This window comes from Salvia splendens, chromosome 8 (assembly GCF_004379255.2).
Source record: "Salvia splendens isolate huo1 chromosome 8, SspV2, whole genome shotgun sequence".
Lineage (NCBI taxonomy): Eukaryota > Viridiplantae > Streptophyta > Magnoliopsida > Lamiales > Lamiaceae > Salvia > Salvia splendens.
In genome coordinates this window covers 23,556,005-23,578,983 of record NC_056039.1, presented here as the reverse complement: position 1 = coordinate 23,578,983, position 22,979 = coordinate 23,556,005, and the positions used below count along the sequence as shown (strand labels likewise).

The window sequence follows — 22,979 nt, the reverse complement described above, 5'->3', positions numbered from 1 at the left end:
TGCGTAGAGAGGAACCAATGTATTTTAGTCGAAAATTACTTTATAGTGATGAGGACATGAATTTATACCAACATACTCTAACAAGTATTTTCTTATTAATTCATCAATTAAACAAATTTACATATAAAATAAACCACCAACTTTTTGATAAATAAACCCTCCCTTTTTCACCCACTTTCTCTACATACGAAATGGGGCATTTAATCCATACGGGAGAAGTAGTTGAAAGTAAAACCAAGGAAAGGATATAGTAGTACATAAATTTTACCAGCAAACGAACCAAAACCGCTTCTTGTGACTGCGGATGATATAGAAGAAACCATTTGCATGGCATCCTTTTTCTCTTGCATCTTTACAACCTTGACAAATCCCATATATCTGTCTATATATATATATATATTAGAGAGAGATTAATACATATACTTTAACCACCCCAGATTAATTGGAATATATTTTTGCTGGCGGTCCCACTGATCAAGTTGTTGCTCTGCCTTTTCAGCATTTCCTCTTGTGCAATAGCATCACCCTCCTACATTAAGTAAATATGACACCGAACATTTTAATAAAAAAAAAAAAACTACTGAAAAGAAAGGTTCCAGCCAAAAATTCAATGTATGAATTCTCCCTCATTTATTATATCTGAACATCTATCAATAATTGGATAACATTGAATTATACAAGGAACAAGACTGCAATAAGAAGCTGCCTGTTGAAAGCAATGAAACCAAAGAAGTGAAACCTGATCCTCAATCAATAGATAGGGATCCTGCAGTTGACATGAATTTATCATCTTATGCAAAACCTGACAGATGAAGTGTGGGGCGAATGAAGGGTTTTTTGGATCTTAATAAGGCATATGAATTCAGAATATCAAAACTCTTCTGCTTAACCAAAACATAATTTGACCACAGCATCAGCAATGTACATCATCTGCAGTTCAATAATATGATGATGCTCCACTCTTTTCAATGCCGCCTGAATACAGAATTCTATGTTTTTTCTCCTTTCTGTCTATGGAGGATAGAGCTACCTCGAGAGAGATTTACAAAATTCTATGTTTTTTTTCCTTTCTGTCTTGGAAGAGATTTACATCTCAACTATGTCTTGTGTTATACTGCTATTAACTAACCTTGCGCTAACATCAAATTATTTGTTCCCGGATTCTCCAAAAACTTATGATTTGTGAATAAGGTTGACAGACACATTAAACATAAGGTTGTCATCCAGGTTTAATTACAGTGAAATTACTTCACGCTAATACACAATAGTCACACGTTCTTCCCTAAAACACTAGATCTCAAAAGACAATTCCAGTAACTGCATAATGGAGAGAATAGTACCAATGTAAGAGTGAAAAGGTATTAATCAGCAATACTAAAGAAAACTATCTTTGCTTCACCTAATGAACTAGAAAGTGACGACATTAATGTGCTCTAAATTTGTCAAAAAAGTTTACATTATAAAATACTCCGGTATAGACTAAGATGCAATAGTATGTTAATACTAAAGGTAACAAGAGAACTTACCAGAAGAGAATAGGCACAAGCAAGAGACAACAATGTTGGGTACATATCTAAAACAGCAAGAGCAATTTCCTCTGTTACCTGTGAAACCTGCATTAATAATTATTCCAAATTTATCGACTAATGACAACAAACTAAAAAGAGATTCATAAACTCTTTTCTTGCACTTCTATAGATCAAGTTTGTATCCTCTTGCATCACAAAGTCAAAAAAGGTTCGGTAGATGATGCTCTTCTCCTAGGAGTAAAACTGCAGTTATATAATCAACCATGAATTCCACCAATACTCGTGGGTAACAGGGTAAGTGGTGAAAATTTAAAGATCCAGTCGTACTCCTTGTGTAGCGTGGAATAAACCGTTAACATAACTAAAACATCGATTATCTTATTAGCAACAATGCAGTTTTCAAGTTTCAACAATAACTAAGTAGAAGAAAGAAAGTCATTGTGGTTCTACTATCAACCATCACTATCAGTACATTATAAAAGGGAAATGCTATAAGTAAACAATTACATGCAGACATGCTAGGAATAGTGAACAATTACGTCGCTTGTGCATCTGGGATATGAGCTATACCTGCATGAGCTGGATACCAAATACATCACTAACTGTCATTTTATCCAAGTCTTCACACCTTTTGATAAATTCATCAAAAGGAGGGCATCCACCAACGCACTGTTGCACGGTATCTAGAGATCTGTAGTATTGGTTGATTGATTGAGTAAGATTACCATACTTTTTCAATGTATCAGCTAGTCCATTAGTTCGTTGCACGTCAAAACCCTCCAAGATCTCAGTCGTGAAGCAACTGCATTAACAAATGTTTTAAGTCATAAAAAAGCTGTAACCAGAATATGATGTGTACTTTAGGAAAACCTCAAAAATAGACTTAGTAGCCCATACAACAAAATTATAGTAGGAATCAGAAGGTGCTATAAAATTCATTTGCTACCTGCATAACATAATATTGATACTGCATCTTGCATGAAGTTAAGTACTGTTAAAAGCTATCCAGGCTAACCAAAAGGTTAATAAAATGACATCATAAAACAAGAGAGTAGGCAGTATTGCTTACGCCGTTTTGATGCTTTCAGCTGCCTCTGAGGAATTTGGATCACCTTCCACCAGATATATCATCTTCTTAAGCCCACATCGCTTCAAAGATATTTGAATTGATACATGAAAAAGGATAAGATATATAAAACATGTTGTCTGATCTCTTCAAAGCAGGGGAAGAAAAGAATTTCCAATTATTATCAATGTATAAGAAAAGTCACTTCGAAAACCAAAGATTTCATCCAACAGATAGCCATGGAAGTTGGAGAACACTAGAAAAATCAGAAAAAATAACGAAGAAAAATGGCAGGGCATGAGGTGGATAAGAAGGGCCATTCTTTGTGCAACGGATATCCAACTAACTAATAAGCCAACAAATACTTCATACTTCTTTATGTAAATATTTTCATCTGTAACCTCATCAACTTTGATGGATACCTGCTCTTATACATTCAAGGGTGCTATTAAAAATTAGAAAATAGCTGACTACAGATTCCAAGGTTTTATTATGGAAATAATGTAGAGTCACACTCAGATAATGTGATTTAATATATTACTTAAAATATTGAGTGAAAAAAAAAGATCCAGTTGTTGCCACACAGCACAATCAAGAGAACACAACACTTGGGATTTGCAAAGAAAACATTACCACAAGCCGCATTTTCTGATCTCGATATCGATTGTCCCTTATTGACTGACGCAAATCATCAACCTTCTTCCTCTCAACAATAAAATCAAGTACGAATTCACTTCCAAGATACTTATGACGAGCTATCCAAATTCCATCACCCACAGGCAACCTTCTAACCTGTAAACATTATATCTGAGTCTCATCAGTTACAATAATTATGGGCAACATATCGGCCTACAGTGCAAGATCAACCGCACACTAGCAATAAATGAACCACCTCAATTAAGGTGGCAGTTGCACAAAAAATGGTCCTGTTCTTAGAAGATAATAGAGTCTACTTGGGGACAAAAATAACAACAAATTGTGCTAACCTCTATCTGAATTTGAAACAGAGAGCATATGTTCTCAATAATTTTTCTTGAACGTGATCTGCAAATAATGTGAATGAGATCATGGTACTGTAAATATTCACGAGAAGAAACTAAAAACGTTTTCAGACTATAGTAAATACCATTCAATACTAAAGCAAGCCATGAAATCATGGCTGTCCAACCTAACACTATCCCACAGGCACAGTTCATCTAAAGGAGATGAGCACTTTGTGCCACAAATCAAGAGGAGATGATCATGCAATAAAACATGGCTTAGATGTTTTAAACTTAAAAACTTATTATGGAGTACTAAAATGGCAATTTGGGGAGCATGTTGGAAATGGCTGTGTAATATACATCAAATGTGAGACACTTACCCAAAACCAACAAAGGATTATAAGGTAGAATAGGACAGTTGGTCCAGTAGGATTCTTTATGAAAGAAGATTCTAAACTGATTTGCAAGGAAACATGCAGGTTGAGTGCTTAACCCATTCCTTATAAGGCTCTCATTCTTATTGTAAAGCTACATAAAGAAAGGTTATGCATTAAAAATATACAGAAGATTGTCTATAACATCAAGTCCTTGCACAAATTGAAAGTAATGTCCATGGATGTATCAAGTATCAACATTCACATACTCGTAGTTACTAACTTTGGTAAGATAATATAATGATGCATTAAACCCTTCGAGGTTTCAAGAAAGATACTACATATTTCTTTATTGTGATAGACAACTTCAAAATACTAATAATAGCCTAGTGAGAGTCACTCTTGTTCTGCATATCTTTGATTTACTTGTCCTCTGTAAAAGGCTAAGATTATATACCCAAAAAAGGTTAAGGAATCCATCACATATGCTTAAATTGAGTTGAACAGACAAATCCAGAAAGAAAACAAAAAGCCTTATAAACAGAAGTTTATGGCAGAACTCACTCACCCTTGCATAGCAAATTGCTCCCGGTTGTCTAATATCAGAACTACTTCATAAACATCCCCAAACTTCTCTCCAAATGCCAAAGGCGGTGTTGCCAAAGCGATGGGTTTAGCTTCTGATCCTTGGAAGGCAGGCTGGCTCGTAACATTTTCCTGAACATTCTGTAGACACGTAATTGAAGGAAAGATTCAGATATCCATGATTTTCTTACCATAGATAACACAAGTCCTTAGTTTAGTTAAATGGGTCTATTTGATCTGTACAATCTAGTCGTTAGTTTTATATTTATATGATGACTAACAATATATAACAAGGATATCTCCATATACTAAATTCATACAAGATGGGGTATATCATAATATTGAAACAAAAATCAGATAAACTTGTGAAATTTAACTTTATACACAGTACCATTTTGTTTTTTTTTTGTAATTCCTTCGATTGGAGGGCACCACCAAAATTGAGTGCTAAATCCCATTTGTTATTGAATTAACCGATCGACATACTATCGGACATTTATTTTGAATTCGATAATTTTCACAAAAAAATTTCGACATATTTATTTATTTATTATATTATGAGAATGAATCCTACTACTTCTGGTTCTAGGGTTTCCACACTTGAAAAAAAAAACCTGGGGCGTATTATCCAATCCGGTACTAGATGCGGCCTTTCCGTCTATTTAATTAAAACCAAAACATAGTATATGAAGAATATGGGTGTTTTTAATTGGTGGGGGTTGGGCCAAAAGGTAAGGAAAAATAATACCATGTTCAAGCACTGTTGTTTTTGTACTTCATGACTTTCAGTATTTCTTTTTGTCTTTGGTACTTTCAACTCTTCATGTCAATTCTACTGTATAAACCCTTCTTCTTTCTAATAAACAAGATAACTCTTTCCCGTTTAAATGAATATGTACCTCACTGCCCCAAACAATTATAGCCAATTTGACAGCCACCATACCATAGGTAACCTGAAATCAGACTTACATTGGATGAGCACGGTTTCAAAGTACAAGAACTCTGTCCAAAAGTATGAAGCAACGAACTTTTATTTCTAGGAGCATCATTTGCATGTCTTTCCATATCACCTGAATTTGTCCCTGCTCTACCTGCCAACAAATGATGGCAACTTCAGGCTATTATTGCCATCTTCTGCTGGATAGATAAGTAGACATATAGCTGGGGAGGGAGGGAGAGAGATTATTACCATCTCTAAGTTGGAACAAAGATGATGATGCATAATGCCCGTCCGTTCTTGATTTTGAGATGAAACTTATACTACCAGTATCATCTTCTCGAAGGCAATCAAGTGATGATATGTCTGTTCCCTGAGATGTTAGTTTAACTTCAGAATAAACAAGTAAAATTTGTGCTACTCACAAAACCCAATATTTATAACTAAAGCTACCAAAACATAAATTAATTAAATAAAAGAACAAACTTAATGAAGGTATAAACTATAAAAATTAAAATATTGATGAAAGTAATATAAGCCTTGATAGAACTTAGAACTTATTGGTGCAAGAATTTAATACCACAAAGTAGGCATCAATCAAAATGAATCAGCTAGATATCATTACAGTAGTAGCTCAAACCAATGACAATTGACATATTCACTTACTGACATAAAGGAGCATCTGACTCAATTCCAATAAATAAGGAAAGACAGAAAAACAGCACCAAAACAGTGTAATCCTATTGAGCAGCAGAAGCTGCACAAACTTGTATCATTATAAAGAAATCAGAATACCTTCTCAAGATAATCAGGTGGAATATCTACAGATATCTTTGCCTTCTTTTTCACACACTCTACATCTGGCAAGTCTTCATGCAAATCAACAACAGACACTTTGTCTCTTTGGACCAAATCTGGACATCTTTCCAGACCATCAAACTTCTTATTAGGACCAACCACACCAGATCTCAATAGGCATTCACGTGCTACTTCTTTTCCTTCTTCTGTCAACATATACCTGCATTTATAATCATCAAAAGCCCACAACATCAGCAGTTAGACACGCATTTCATATGGAGCTGATGTTATAACTCTTGATTTAACAATAATTTCCAAAATGGAAATTTCAGTTGACAAGTAATTTGTTTCAAAAGAAGTCCATTAGGCAAGATATATAATTCTGCGTATGTTTCTTATAATCTTATTCATTCTAACATGCTATTTCTATTGTTCAGACTTCAGAAAGATAATAAGTGCAACATAAACTGGTTTTCAACTTTCAAGTGGGTACAAATATTGATAATTTTACCATTCCTTAAGAATTGTCAATAAACTTTGGAAACTCAATTTAATAACATGGAGAAGTAAATGTTGTACAGCTAACAAATCGAGTAGTTTCCATCCAGTAGAAGAAATGAATGAACTGAAATGCTGGCTCGAGAAAACATACTTAGCTGGGCAACTGGACTTCACAACAAGGCCTCTACTTATCAGTGTTTTCATACAGTTCCATCCAGTGTACCAGTCCCTCGGCGAGCTCCCAAAATGTCCAGCTTTTCCCTTTGCCTTTTCAGGCCTAAACCAGAAGAAAGAAAGGAGGGACTTGATCAATGTTAAACAGCATTGCTAAAATACGAAAGCCACTCATTACTAAAAACATACGCAATTGGTACACGAGATAATCCACTTGTTTCAGCAGCATCAATGAGTTCCTTTTTGTGCATATATTCATTTCCATTTTCTGTTCCCCTAAACCAAACAAATAAAGAAGTAATACTTCATCGTTGAAATTGTAGTTGCGAGAACAGAAAATAATATGCAAAAGTGAGATTCTAACTGTTTACCTGAAAAGTGAAATTAGTAGAGCATAAGCAACAGAATTCTTTTGTGGCACATATCGCTTTGGTCCCTTATTTTTATTTCCTATAGACAAAAATCATGTACTTGAATAACCTAAACAATCCGTCTTTATTGCTAGTTTGCTTTCGTACAAGAAAATATACCCTTTTTGGTCAAGTCTTCAATCTCAGAAGGACCAGCATCAGTCTGAAAAAACCCTTGCATCTGCTTCAAAATCCACTTACCCACGCCCCTGCAATCAAACATGCAATTACTACCACAATAATCACACCCCATTTGTATATGCTCACAGGTTATGCAAATGCAAATGGCTTCTTAACAGTGTGGGCTAAGCTTACCTCGATGATGATAAAAACTAATGTTTAGGGTTAGTTAACATCCAATTATTCACTAAACACGGTAACAACAGAAGATTACGAATAAAATAAGTAATCAGCATTTTCACTCACTTAATCTGAGCCAAGTCTTTGAGGTTTCTAATTGGGTTTTGGTGGTTACAGATGTTTGAATGGGCCTTTGAAAGCGTCATGTCCATATTGTCGGAAATTCCCTTGGAACTCTGCGCCAATTCGTGCCGCTTGTTCACCAAATACGCCGCCACATCTTCATTTTCCGGGCACGCAGTCTTTCTTGCACTATCCATTACCTAATGAGGCGGAATTTGGTGGCTTTGGATACAAATTCGCTAGGGTTTACGATTAGGGATTTGTTTTTTTGGGGAAAAATTGGCGCCAGGATTTGCAGGTTCAAACTTGAAGAGATGGAGTAAATTCAGAAGAGCCTTTTCGTTTTTCTCCAGAGAGAGAGAAATGGAAATGGGTTATTAGCCTTGTAAACTAAAATTAAATAAATTAAAAGGTGACTGCATAATTTATCTTAGATTAAATTGAATTATCTGGCTTTCAACTTTTCTTTCTTTATTTGTATTAGTTCTCGAAACTCATTTAAATATATATTCAAATCTAAAATTTCAATTAATGTTGAATAAGAGTACTAGTATATTTTTTATATATCTAAAAATCAACTTATTTAATATAAACACATAATGCTTTAATAAATATAATATTAAATAACTATTTCTCAATTTCATCTAATTTTAGTTTCTAATTAAGTATTCAACCTTATTATTCATATTAAAATTAGTTTTGAAATTTCAAAATTGGGGATGTTACGGAAAAATTATACACTTTTCGTCCCATTAACACATTTTGGGACGTCACGAGGATTTTAATACACAATTAGTAAAATAGAAGAGGTATATAAATAAAAAGTGATTGAAATATTCTATGAAAGATAAGGTCTACCTCAAAAAAGAGAAAAAAATAGTTTTAAAAAATAGAAGTATCTATTTATAGAACAAACTAGTAATAACACATGTGCTATGCACGTGATACATAATTTTCAAATAATGTATACAAATTCTAATGAAATTATAGAAAATAAGAATTCAAAACAATATAAGAATTTACAAAAATAAAAATGCACTTATCTTGTGTCACTCTAAATTAATAATTTACTCATTCCCAATAAATTAAACATTTCAAATTCAACAAACAATTTTATGATATAAATGGAGTAAAATAAATGACAAATAAGAGATGTGTGATTAATGATAAAAGAATATGAGTTAGTTAGAATACGATAAAAAAAAATAAAGAAAATATGTGTGAGTGGAGATCAAAGAGAAAAAATTAGAAGACTGGTTTTCGTAAAAATAGTCCAACATGAGAGAGAATGGTTTTCATAACTCTGCATACAACAACATACAGTTAGCCATGACTGGAGACTGATTTTTTTAAAAATAATCCAACATGAGAGAGAATGACCTTCACTTTTGTTAATGGTCATCACATACGACACAACCAAAAGAAATTGTCGTCGTTGAAATTTGAAAGGCAACCTCGGGTCAGATGGTATAAAAGACATTCGAGGATTCTATACTTTATGAACAATATTATGGCCACACAATACTTGTCCCTCCAAAATGTAATCACCTAACCGTGTAATTCTCAACTTGATGTCATTGCACGATCCATTCGAGTGATCTATATTCCTTACCAACATCACAAGAGTACCGACTTTCCACAATAATTCATGATTAGGTGTACGAAATTATTATAAATGAGCTTTAAAACCCGACCAATCATATTCCTTTTTTTAATTTATTTTCACAATCAAAATCGATAACTTTATTTTTATTATTGAAAACAACATGAGGATGCGCAAGAGAAGATAATGGAAAAGATAAAAAGTAACTATATACATAAGAATATAATTAAAAATAAAAACTAAAAAGAAAGATTTAATAGATGCATTAAAATATTTGATAAAATAGAAAGAATAAATATACTAGAAATTGAGAATTGTATCGCAGTATAAGTTTCAGATGCATTAGAATGTTTAAATAAGTTAACAAATACTCAAATACTCCATTCAACCCCTATTAATTATCTACTTTTGTCATTTTCATTTATTCTCCATTAATTGTCCACTTTAACCTTTTACTATAAATATAAAGAGATCCCACATTTCACTAACCCATTTCACTCTCATTTTATTATAAAACTAATATATAAAAGATTTGAAAAAATTGAAATATAAAGATTCATGCATTAGATGGGTTTCAAAATTTTAATTTATTTTAGAATATTTAAAAATATGATAAAAGAGGAGTATAACGTAAGAAGAGTAATGCATAAGAATATTTGTTAATACAAAAAATAAGAACATGGCAAAAGAAAAGCACAACAAAATTTGTGAACAATGGCAAAAGCAATGGAGTAATAATTAAAACTCCATAATTGCTAGAATGCACCGTTATAATTTAAGATTCGTCGGTATTTAAATAGAAATTTAATCTACATACTCCAATTTTAAAAAAAATGGCCGTCCTAAACCTAAAAGCCTCTTTTTAACACCTATCAAACCAATATTTTTGTGTCTCAAAAAAAAGAAAAAGAAAAAGAAAAAAGCAAAACACATTCGTGTCTTCTCTTGTATCCACCCCCTCTCTTGGTTCCAATAGGTGAGTGAATTGAGTTTGGGTGCTTCGCATTCACCTTTTTCCTCTCTCTTGTGGGGAAAAGTCAGTCGGGGTACTAGTTTCTTTCTTGCTCATACATATTTTCTCTATTTATTAGCATACACATCCTTCTCTACCACACCTTAACCCGAGTGATTCTCTTATATTTATAGAAGATTGTTAAGATGGATTGCCTCATACTCTTCATATAACATTTTTTTTTTCAGACAATAAAGGGGCTGATTATCTGCCATTCACAATGCTCAAGAATATTTATTTTACAATACTCGAGTTTGAGGCAGCTTTTCATGCTTCCAAGATACTTATAGGAAGACTTATCTTTGTAAAAAAAAATACTCCACGTTATAGACAACTTATCCGCCAAAAAGGGTACAACAGTCATTTCACCAAACTGGCACTTTAGGTTAGTAAAGATTGACAAAATATTCAATTTTTATGCAATGGGGTGAATATTTATTTAGAATATCTATACTAGTATGAGTTACATTATTTATATTAAAATATATTTTTATATAAATAATTATATTAAATATTTATTATATGGTTCAATCCCACGATATTTAGTTCCTAGATTTGCTGTTGGTTAGAATGCAAGGGAGTTAGTATTTGCAACTTAGTCGTATAGCTTAAAAGTGAAAATGAACCATCATTCGTAACGAGGGAAATGGCTTGTTATTTTGATTAAGGCTTATATATGGTAAGAGCACTCACAATATAGTCGCACTAGGGGTGGCCGTCTGGTGTGCATTGTAGCTTCTCCTTAGGGCATCTACAATGGGACGGATGTCCCGGCAAACATCCCGACGGACTTCCCAAAAACACCTCCTGCCACGTCATAAGGACATTCCACTATACAATGGCGGACATCCCCAAGGACATCCCGATGGATATCCACAAAAACAATAAAAAAAAATCGGGACGTCCGTCGTGTCAAAGCAATGGCGGAGGTCCCAACAGACGTCCCGGAAATCCGCGGAACTCCGGTGTCCACAGCGGACGTCCGTATTCGTATGCATGCTGCCTAATGGCGGTCGTCCGGCACGCCGGTCCGACGTCCGCCATTGCGGATGCTCTTAGACAGTTGTTCGGTTCTCTCTCTTTTCATATTTCCAATTTTTTATCTATCTTGAAATTTTTTCGGAAATGGATTCAAGTTCTCAAGCACCGTTCATGGCCTATGAATGCTATGCATAGGCATTGGGGTGGGATTCGAATGATTGGTATACTTGGAATAGAGATTCTTCCACAAGTTCCGGCAATGCAAAATGAGGTCTCGACGATCTATAACCCGGGTACTCACGGATCCGGAGATATAAGGAACCTAGTGGATCGTTTAAGCCATCCCCTCAAGAGATTGCATTTGGGCAAAGGCAAAAGCAAGGGGAAGGCTGCTATGGTGGGCACGAAGAAATATTCTACTGATTAGACGGAGGTGGTTGCATCGACATTTTTGAGGTCCCGATGGCGCAAGTTTTGGGAGAGAATTGTTGAGGCATACAACATGAGCCTCCCAGTTGGGCATGGGAGTGCGAATGGAACAATTTTCCATAAGCATCCAAACAACAGATATAGCGAAATATATCAGTATCATCAACAAATTCGGACAATATTCAGAAAATAGAGAGTTATGATTACACGACATCAAAGACCAATGCCTCGGGGAATTACACTACACGAGGCATCCGACTTGAACCTTCCCACGGAGGAGAGTTTTGGCACACTTGCCGCGTCCAACATATGTCCTATGTGCTACAAAGGTATGAAGCGGAAGAGCAACCTCATCTTTATACCAAAACCACCCTTCAAATAGAACTTGGATTATGAACATTGAATTAAGTTCTCAAATGCAGCTCCAACATTATTATGATTTCCCTACCATCTTTCTAGTGTTTGCATAACAATTAATTTTACATTGGCCGTCAGTCTCATCCAATTTATCTTTGGACATAATTTGAGTATGTAGATTTTGTGGTGTACATGAATATTATGATCTCGTGGAAGAGTTCATGACAGCTGTGAAGCCAAATTTATGGTAAAAAAGTTCTTGTACAGGTTATTAGTGAATAGTAGTAGTTCTTAAGAATCTTCACCCTCATTTTGGAATAATTTTCCATCTAATTAATATCACTGAGCATGCGATTGCAGTTTGAAGATTTTGCCAACTACAATTCCTTTGAGCTCTTGGTAGAAACGCGTAACAAGATTTGGCTTGTACACTCAAAAGTGATTGATTGTTTGGGTGATTGCTAATGAAGAAATCAATTTACACATTACAAGGATTGATTGTTAGTTCTCGTAGGGAATCTCTGTTGGAATAATTTTGGAATAATTGAGTGAACAATTACATAAAGCTCTCTATGATGATTAACCAAGAACGACGGAGAAGGAGCATAAACTGTAGAGCGAAAGCGTACCTTGATCCATAACGAATTAAACGGTGGAATTGCTTTGCAGCGGCTATGGATCTTCCAAACGATCAGAGACGTCCTTCACAATAGTCTGCCGAGAGAATACAGAGATATTGAACGTTCTTCTGACGTCCGGGGACCATAACCCTAGCTTATATTTATAATAAATATAAACCCCTTTATTTTCTATTCGGTCCCTCATCAAATAGAAAATCCCATATGGTATCTACACTTATTTCCATAACAAATAAATACACTTTAGCCCAAACTTTAATCTTTAATAGATCACTTTAATTGGGCAACTAAAAAATAGCCATACACATTAAATTAGTCATGTGGAAGCCCAAAAATTCTAACAATCTCCCACTTGGGCAACACATGACACCAAATAAATGTGTACAAACCGAATGAGCGCTCAAATATGCTATCACATAGTGTATTCCCGAACAATCTTATTATCAACCATATCAGTATAGGACTAAAGAGGCAGTCACCATATTTTTTCATGATTAAACCCATCAGTAATCACATATGCAAATATAATCAATAATAGATCAATTATGGAGTGTAGCATGAAAATTTCATGCAAGGTGATCATACATGCCTATTTCCAACTGGTCCTCCCAAATTCTTAATGAGATCAACCAAAACCAAATTACACAAGTAATGGACAAAATATAATACTTTATTTCTGCAGAGAATAACATGAGTTTTATAACTACATGTTCAAAAACACAACATAGAGCAATAACCAAAATTACTCCCACTGAACGGAAGTATCCTTAAACAACATAACACCCATTTTGGGCTACATGCCCATGAAAGACCTTGAGTGTTAGTCCTTAAGTGAACGAATTTGCTATCAAATGCGTTCCCTTATGCTCTATAGGTATTTGTCCATTCTGAACTTTAATTTACAACCAAGAAACTATGACATAGCAGAGCTCTTGTTGTTTGGAATACATTACTGCAGGGTTATTGTCACAACATAACTTTAGTGGTCTTTCAATACCTTTAACAATATGCAGCTTAGTGACAAAATTTCACAGTTATATTCAATAACTAGATACCCAAAACAAGTTACGAATTATGTTGTCATGGCAGAAGTAGCTACAAGTGTTTGCACAACACTTCTCCACGAAATGGCTTCACAGCCAACAGACACACGTAACCTAAAATGGATCATTTACTGTATTGGCATCTAACAAAATCAGTATCAAAATGTCTAAAGATCTCTCCAAATGATCTGATTTTCTGTATGCGAGCATGTAATGCTTAGTTCTCTATAAATATCTCATAACCCGTTTTGCTGCTTCCTAATGATCCATGTCGGGTTATTGAGATATATGCCCAACATATAAACAATTAAAACCAAATTGGGTCTAATACACACTTGATCACACATTAGGATCCCAATCGCCGAAGCATATGGAACATTCTGCACTATTTTCTAAATCTCAAGATTTATCTTAGGGCATTGGATGAGACTAGGTTTGTCTCCCTTAGTCATAGGGGCATTTCTTTACTTGCAATTATGCATCTCAAATACTTTAGGCACTTTTCCAATATATCCCTTTCGTGACAACCGAAGAATATCTCGAGAGCTATCTCGATTTATTTCGATTCCAAATACAAAAGAGGTTCTCCCAAGATCTTTCATCTCAAATTTCTTCGAGAGTGATTCTTGGTGGTGTGCAGTATTCCCCAAGAAGATGCATTTGCTCCCACTGAACTTGTGATACACAAAACCATCAATAGCATTCTTTCTGAATCCAAATGAAAGAACTACTTTATAAAATATTGTGGTACCATTTACGAGAGTCTTAATTGAGGTTGGTGAGATTGACTTTAAATGACATCATCCACATGAGATTGAATGTATACAACATTATCATCTTGAGGTTCTTAATCTGCTTCTTCTTCAATGATAGTAATTGATACTTGAACATTGTCAGAAGCAGTAGTAGGTGTCTATACAAACTCCTCCTCAAAAGTAATGTTCCTTAATACATTCTTCCCCCCAAACTCAACATCCTCAAAGAATACTATATATCTCGACCCAAATTAGTTCCTTTTGTGGAATCATAAAATTTAAAAAATCCTTAAATTTCTCTGGATGACCAAATGAGAATATATGCTATAGTCTTTAATGTCTCTCCCAAAAGCGAATGTGACAAAGAAGAATGACAAATCATACTCCTTCACATATCTTTAAGAGTTCTATTTCGTCTTTCAGCTACAGCACTCATTCTAGGCGATCCCGACATGGTGTACTAAGGGACGACCACTCTTCCGAATAGAGGGCAAAAGGTCTTTGACATTGTTCACCTGAGTAGTCATTTCTGAAGTAGTATTCGCCACCATGGGCCAGATTTGACTTTCTTAATGCCATTGTCGAGTTGGAGCTCAACATCAGCCCTGAATATTTTGAACTTGTCTAGAACCTCATACCTTTTATTGGTTAAATATAGGTACCCATAATGAGAACAGTCTTCTACGATTGATATAAATATTGCTGAACATTCTAGGAATCTGAAGGGAATGATCACAAATGTCCGTATATATCAATTCTAAGGCATTCGTATCTCTACCGACACCTAGTTCCAGTATTTGATCGGTTTTCCTTCGATACATTGAACCCACAAATCACCATCTGAAAAGATAAGTGTATTCAATATATACCACCTGACACAAGTCTCACAATCCTTTGTTTGAGATATGACCTAAATACTTGTGCCATAAATTACTGAATTTTCATTATTTAATTTTCGCTTAATCCCTTTAATTCAACATGTAGAGCTTATGAAGTAACATAATTAGGCATGTAAAGATTGTCATATGCACTTAAGGAAATAGTGCCCACAATATTTGAATTATTTGAAGGAAGAAACTTACTATTTCTGAATGAACAAGAGAAACCAAATTTGCCCAAAACAGAAATAAAAACAAAATTTTGTCTAAAAGACAGTACAATAAAGTATCCTTCAAAACTAGAAAAATTCCAGTCTTTAATAACAATCTACATTGCCCAATAGCCTATACTTCCACCGATTTGTCATATCACACTTAGATGTATCTTTCACCATCAATTGACTTTCTGCAGCTCAGACAGCCTTGCACTGATGACCTTATGTGAGTAGTAGCACCAGAATCTACCCACTAAATATCATCAGGGATTAAAGCCAAATTAACTTCAGAACAGGCCAAAGTAAGAATTGTAACTTCCTTTGCATGTCATGCATGATATTTACAATTCTTCTTTATATCCTTGTTTACCACAAACGATCCAACTATCATTATCCTTATTTTGTTTCTTTTGTGATGAACCCGTATCCATAACAGCATTCTCAATAAACTTTTCTTAATGCCCTTTACTTTATTTCTTGAGATACTGACTAGATGTGCAACACCAAATGCACAAGCAAGTCTTTAGAATTCAAGCTTAAGTGAAGCAACGTGAGACATCTTCATAATGTGCTCCATTATGTTGCCCTTGCTCTTATACTTTATATAGATCAAACACGCTTGTCTCAGCCTTAATGTTTTTCGCAAAACGTTCCTTAATTTTGACAAGGTATTCATTGACCTTAGTAATATTCTCAAATGTGCCTCGAAAGGCTTCTAGGATGCTATACTTAATGATCATTAGACTTACGCGATTTATGCATTTTCACTTCTCATAGTTTCTCCTTTGATCAAGAGTACTATTATCCATACGAGAAATAAATTGCTCGGTCCTTAGCACGTAATCCAGATCCATGCAACCTAGAGTAATTAGAATATAATCTTTGCAATCCTTAAAATTTGACCCATTCAACACTAACATATTGTTCATGTTGGAAGAAACTGCAAAAGCAGACATCATAATTGAACAGAGAACAAAACCAAAATAGTTGTCATGCTCACATTCTAAAATCCAAATAAGAAGGTATCATCTCGAGGTACCGGCACAATATTTAAATCAAGTATTTGGACAGTAATATAAACTTGTAAGTGGCAACCTCTTTGTAGTGATCAAAACTGACAATAAAATCATGTCAAGCAATGTCCACCTTTGGGCATCACACTACTCACACGATAAACTGGATAATTGTCACGTACTTACCACCACAGGTATGTGTGTATCTCGTGCCAAATAATAATCTTCCTTTGGGCCGACTAATATCCGCATTAAAATACACACACACTTCACCGTCCTAATATTCGCAATAAAGAAGTCTAGACAAGAGAGGTTACTTTGGCAACGTCATGTTTTGACTAATCTATTTTGAATATTAGTAAAACATTACGAGGTTCCGAGCACAACATCCACATCAAGTCTTTTGACAGTAATATGAACTTGTAAATGGCGACCTCCTTACAGTGGTTAAATACTGACAATAAGATCTTGTTAAGTAGCGTCCACCTTTTGGCATCACACCACTCACAAGAAACTGAATAATTGTCATGTATTTATTACCACAAGTATATGTGTATTTCGTGCCAAATATTAATCTTCCTTTTGGCCGACTAATATCCGCATTAAAATACACACTCATTATTAGAAAATAAGGAACATGAGATGTACCCAAAATTTGAATTTATAATTTTAAAACTGAATACAAACGCTTGCAAGCAAGTCGTTGATAACTTTCTAGAAAAAAGTGGCTAGCCAACGAGTCACTGGGTTCGCATACCTTGCAAACTCAGCAAGTCGTTAAATCCTTACGGCCAGCCCAATAGCTCCCCAGCAAATCGAAAATTACTGACTTCTAATGGGATTCCATATAATTTTGCCAAATCCGATTTTTACTAAAATCAACAAAATCCAAATTTTGATGTTTCCCAAGATCAATAAACATAAACATATCCAAAAGTAACATCAAACATCAAACAAATCCACAAAACATAAACCTTAAACTTTACGGATTCACGTAACAAGCAAGAACAAAACTTAATCACCGAACAAGAACATACAAATTGCACAGTTCTTCATATAAACTGAATTAACCAAAACATATAACAAGAATGGAATTCTCACAAATTCTGAATTCACGACCACAAAGTCACGACATATGTACATAAATCAATTTTCCACCAAACGAGCATATGCGTGTATATGAATTGAAATATCAATTCCTAAACAGAAAACGTGAATTATGCAAGCATGATTATACAACAATAGCAATCATCCAATAAGAGTGCATAATTATAAATTCACCGAAATCAATTTCCCAAAACTGCCGTGTACATATCTATATAAATAAGATATACGACGTAAATACAAAGAGGAAACCATATCTCAATTCATCAAAAGAATCTTGCAATTAAAACATATCACAAGCAGCGGCGGTGAATTCTGCTATAAAGCAACCTATGCGAATAACCCTTAATTCTCCGTAACAATAACCAAAAAACAATTCACGGTTAAGTGAATTCTCTATTCACGATATTCATAAACACAAATCTAGGTATGCGTGAATTATTATTCATAAATCCATACTCAATACATAAAACCTAACTTGCGGGCGGCTAGACATATACTTTAATTTGAAAAATTAAACCTAATATCAAGAAATTTGATTCCTTGAATTCCAAAGTTCAGACAAGAATATAAGCCTTAATTCTCCTTTTCCCAATTCTTAGATAATCGTCAATAGAGTGGCTCTGATACCACTTGCTTTTCCCAATTCTTAGATAATCGTCAATAGAGTGGCTCTGATACCACTTGTTGGAATAATTGAGTGAACAATTACATAAAGCTCTCTGTTAGTGTTTGAGCTCATCAAGATCGGATTGAGCTGGTGGAAGAATCAAGTCAGGAAATAGCCGTTGGGAACCAAAACAGGAACTAGCCGTTGGAAACGGTTATAACCGTTTTTCGGCAAAAGGAAGCTGTTCGGCAAAGGAAGCTGTTCGGCAAAGGAAGCTGTTCGGCGGTTTTCTTGATCGATACTTCTTAAGGGAGTTGCGATTCATTCCAGAACCAACAACAACAGAAATCAAAAGTGATAGAGAGAGAATTCAAGAGAGGAAGTGTTATCTTTCAGCTGTGCGTTTTTAGCTCTCGAAGCAAGAAGTTTTCGGGAGAGTTGAGGGTTTTCCATCTTGTAAATTCTTGAGAGTTTTGAGTGCTCTTATGTTTGTAATTTCTCGAGTGATCAATAAAGAAACACACCAGATTCTGCCCGTGGATGTAGGCTTACGCCGAACCACGTAATTCGCTTGTGTTCTTCCTTGCATGTTGTCATTTCATTAATTTGCATTTCGATCATCACAACCGTAGGTTCGTTCTTCACAACGTGGCGCCGTCTGTGGGAAATTCGTCCACTGAATTGATCGAGAAGGCATAAAGTTTTGGGAGTTCTTTCTTTGTTTTTTTTTTCCTCAAGAAGGCGCTCAACCTGTTTGAATAATGGCTGCAGCAAGGTTTGATGTTGAAAAGTTCACAGGCCGAAATGATTTTGGCCTATGGAGGCTGAAGATGAAAGCAATCTTGATGCAACAGGGTTTATGGGAAACCCTAAATGGTGGAGGCAGTAATGAGGAGGAGAAGCCCGAGCCTGATGAAAAGGAGAAGGCAAAGGCTCAAGACAGAGAGTACAAGGCATATAGTACCTTGATACTCAACCTCAATGACAGAGTCCTCAGAGAAGTTTCAAAGGAGGAGACAGCGGCTGGAGTTTGGTCCAAGTTGGAGTCATTATACATGGCCAAATCCTTGGCAAATCGGCTGCACCTGAAGCAGAAACTTCTCACTTTCAAGATTGCTGATGGAAAAGGTGTGTTGGAACAGCTCGAAGAATTTGGGAAATGCATCGATGATCTTGAGAACATTGATGAAGAGATTAAAGATGAGGACAAGGCTCTGATGTTGTTGAATTCCTTGCCACCAAGTTATGAGCATTTCAAGGATGCTATACTTCTTGGTAGAGAGTCCAAGATTGGATATGAAGAGGTGTACTCTGCTCTAAAGCTCAAGGAAATCCAGAAATCTAATCCAAAGTCCACTGAAATGGTGTCTGAGAGTCTGAGTGTTGCTGATCACAAGAAGAATGTGAAAAGAAAGTCACAGAAGAAGCCATGGAAAAACAAGACAGCTGACTGGAAAGAGACCAGATCATGCCATCACTGCAAGAAACCAGGCCACATAAAGAAGAATTGTTGGGTTTGGAAGAAGAAGCAGGCCGAGGAAGAGAATGGCAAGAACAATGCTGATATTGCAGAAGAGTTGGTGGTCCCGGAGGCTCTGTGTGTGACTGAGGACATGGAAGAACTTCCATGGATCATGGATTCTGGATGTAGCTTCCACATGTGTCCAACTAGAAGTCATTTTGAGGAAATCAAGAATGCAGCTGGATCAGTTTTGTTAGGAAATGACCAGATATGCAGAATCAGAGGAGTTGGGTCCATCAGGCTTAGACTTCATGATGGCTCCATCAGGTTACTCACTGGTGTGAGGTTTATTCCAGAGATTAAGAGGAATTTGATCTCTATTGGAGTGTTGGATGCAGCAGGATATAATTGCATATTATCTGATGGGATTATGAACATCGTCAAGAATGGTGATGTTGTTATGATGGCTGAGAGAAAGAGATGCCTATACTATCTAAAGGCAAGTGTGGTTACTGGATCTGTGAATCTGGTGCAGGTATTAGACTTAAGAATGTGGCATCTCAGACTCGGACACTTGGGAGAAACTGGAATTAAAGAATTGGCCAAGAAGAAGCTGATTAAGCTGGAAAATCCCAATGAGCAGTTGGGTTTGTGTGAGCAATGTGTGCTCGGAAAGAGTAAGAAACTGCCCTATGGAAGAGGAATTCACAGCTCAAAGTCACCACTAGACTATGCCCACAGTGACTTGTGGGGCCCAGCTACACCAGCTTCATTGGGTGGAGGTAGATACTTTCTATCCATTATTGATGATTTTTCTAGAAAATTATGGGTGTTTATCTTGAAGGAAAAGTCAGAGACATTCATGAAATTCAAGGAGTGGTGTAGGGAAGTGGAGGTGGAGAAAGGGTGTTCTTTGAAGTGTTTAAGAACTGATAATGGGCTGGAATTTCTGAGTGGGGAGTTTGATTCTTTCTGCAAGCAGAAAGGTATGAAGAGGCATAGGACATCTCCATCTAATCCCCAACAGAATGGAGTTGCTGAGCGCATGAATAGAACCATCCTAGAGCGAGTTAGATGTATGCTCTTTGGCTCTGGAATGGCTAAGAGATTCTGGGGTGAGGCTGTGAGTATGGCAGCAGTTCTCATCAATAGAAGTCCTTCTTCAGCTATAGCTTTTGACACTCCTGATCAGAGATGGTATGGAAAGGCCATGGATTATTCGAATATGAAGATTTTTGGTTGTATGGCTTATGCACACATCAGGCAAAGTAAGTTGGAGCCAAGGGCCTTGAGATGTGTGATGATTGGATACCAAAAGGGAGTGAAGGGCTACAGACTGTGGTGCATAGAGCCAGGAAATCAGAAAGTTATTATCTCTAGAGATGTGCAATTTGAAGAAAGTAGGATGCCATTTCTGGAAAAGGCTCAAGAGAGCCAGAGGCCATCTCATTCTGAGAAAGAACCAGAGCCTGAGAGGATGGTGGAGATGGGTGTTCCAGAACCTGAGGAGGCTGAGGAATCAGTTCAGGTGGAGGTTTCTGGAGCAGATAGAATTGCTGAGCCTGAACAGCAGATGGGAAATCATAGTGAACAAGAAGAAGCAGATGCTGATGTCTTGAACCCTGAAGAAGAGCAGCAGGATTTGGGTGACTATGTTCTAGCCAGAGATAGGGTCAGAAGAATCCCTAAACCATCTACAAGATACAGTGAAGAAGAATACTTGCTATATGCACTATGTGTTGCAGAAAACATAGAGTATGCAGAGCCTTCAAGCTTCAAGGAAGCTATGAGTTCTAAGGAGAGCAAGCAGTGGATGGAGGCTATGATAGATGAAATACAGTCCCTGATCAAGAACAAGACATGGGTGCTTGTGAAGAGACCTTCCACACAAAAACCAGTGAGTTGTAAGTGGATATACAAGAAAAAGTTGGAGGTTGGGAACAAGATAAGGTTCAAGGCTAGGCTTGTAGCTCGGGGGTTCACACAAGAGGAGGGAATAGACTATAATGAAGTATTTTCTCCAGTGGTAAAGCATGCCTCAATCAGAATTTTGCTAGCTATAGTTGCTCAAAGAAGTTGGTTTTTGGACCAACTTGATGTGAAGACAGCCTTTCTTCATGGAGAGCTTGAGGAAACTATATACATGAATCAGCCAGAGGGATTTGTGATACATGGGAGTGAAGATAAGGTTTGTCTACTAAAGAAAAGTCTATACGGTTTGAAGCAAGCAAGTAGACAATGGCATATCAAGTTTGATGAACATATGCAGAGTATGGGATTTATAAATTCCAGATATGATAGTTGTGTCTACTTCAAATCAAAGTCTGAGGGACCTGCTGTGTATTTGCTATTATATGTAGACGACATCTTGCTTGCTGGACCAGATAGACAGGAGCTAGATAGGGTGAAAGCCTTATTGAAAAAGGGATTTGAAATCAAGGATCTGGGGAGTGCTAGCAAGATTTTGGGAATGGATATATTCAGAAATGCAGATAAGAGGGTGTTGTGGTTGTCCCAAGAAGGCTACATTCAGAAAGTACTGCACAAATATCAGATTGACAAGAATAGAGCAACCTCAGTTCCACTATCACAACAGACTAAGCTGTCCAAATCACAATGTCCCAGAAATCAGCAAGAAGAAAGAGAGATGAGCCAGATACCTTATTCCAACATAGTTGGGAGTGTGATGTATATGATGATATGCACAAGGCCTGATATTTCTCATGCGGTAAGCGTGGTGAGCAGATACATGTCCTGTCCGGGAAGAGAGCACTGGTTGGCTTTGAAAGGGATTCTCAAGTATCTCAAAGGAAGTAGTGATTTGGGAATAATGTTCAAATCAGAGAATGAAGGAGATAAGGATAGCATTATTGGGTTTTGCGATTCAGATTATGCAGCTAACCTTGATAATAGGCGCTCACAATCTGGGTACATATTTACCTTGTTCGGCTCCGCGGTGAGCTGGAAGTCTAATCTCCAATCCGTGGTGGCTCTATCGACGACGGAGGCAGAGTATATAGCTCTTGCTGAGGCAGTAAAGGAAAGCTTCTGGCTTAGGGGTATAGTTGGTGATTTTGGGGTGAAGCAAGAGAATGTTGT

General features: G+C 36.2%; 1 protein-coding gene across 2 annotated transcripts; it reads right to left on the bottom strand.

The window, feature by feature from the left end:
- Positions 1 to 276: 276 nt before the first annotated feature.
- LOC121744455 (crossover junction endonuclease MUS81) lies at positions 277 to 8,154 on the bottom strand. Of its 2 annotated transcripts, none has more exons than XM_042137996.1 (15): positions 7,784 to 8,154; positions 7,478 to 7,566; positions 7,319 to 7,397; positions 7,137 to 7,223; positions 6,925 to 7,050; positions 6,270 to 6,492; positions 5,727 to 5,847; positions 5,507 to 5,628; positions 4,521 to 4,678; positions 3,582 to 3,639; positions 3,229 to 3,387; positions 2,599 to 2,678; positions 2,100 to 2,331; positions 1,527 to 1,613; positions 277 to 529 (listed from the first exon to the last, which is right to left on the bottom strand). In XM_042137996.1, the coding sequence occupies exons 1-15, from the start codon at positions 7,975 to 7,977 to the stop codon at positions 425 to 427; spliced, it is 1,920 nt and encodes a 639-aa protein (XP_041993930.1). In that variant the 5' UTR covers positions 7,978 to 8,154; the 3' UTR covers positions 277 to 424. The 2 variants fall into 2 exon arrangements, with proteins under 2 accessions (XP_041993930.1, XP_041993931.1); XM_042137997.1 differs by having other exon boundaries at positions 1,527 to 1,604.
- Positions 8,155 to 22,979: the final 14,825 nt, after the last annotated feature.

Coding starts and splice junctions, on each gene's coding strand:
- LOC121744455 (XM_042137996.1), bottom strand. CDS start 7,977: ATGGATAGTGCAAGAAAGACTGCGTGCCCGGAAAATGAAGATGTGGCG. Junction 4,679..5,506: donor TGAAACCGTGCTCATCCAAT/GTAAGTCTGATT, acceptor ACGTGTCTACAG/AATGTTCAGGAAAATGTTAC. Junction 2,332..2,598: donor GCTGAAAGCATCAAAACGGC/GTAAGCAATACT, acceptor TTGTTAATGCAG/TTGCTTCACGACTGAGATCT.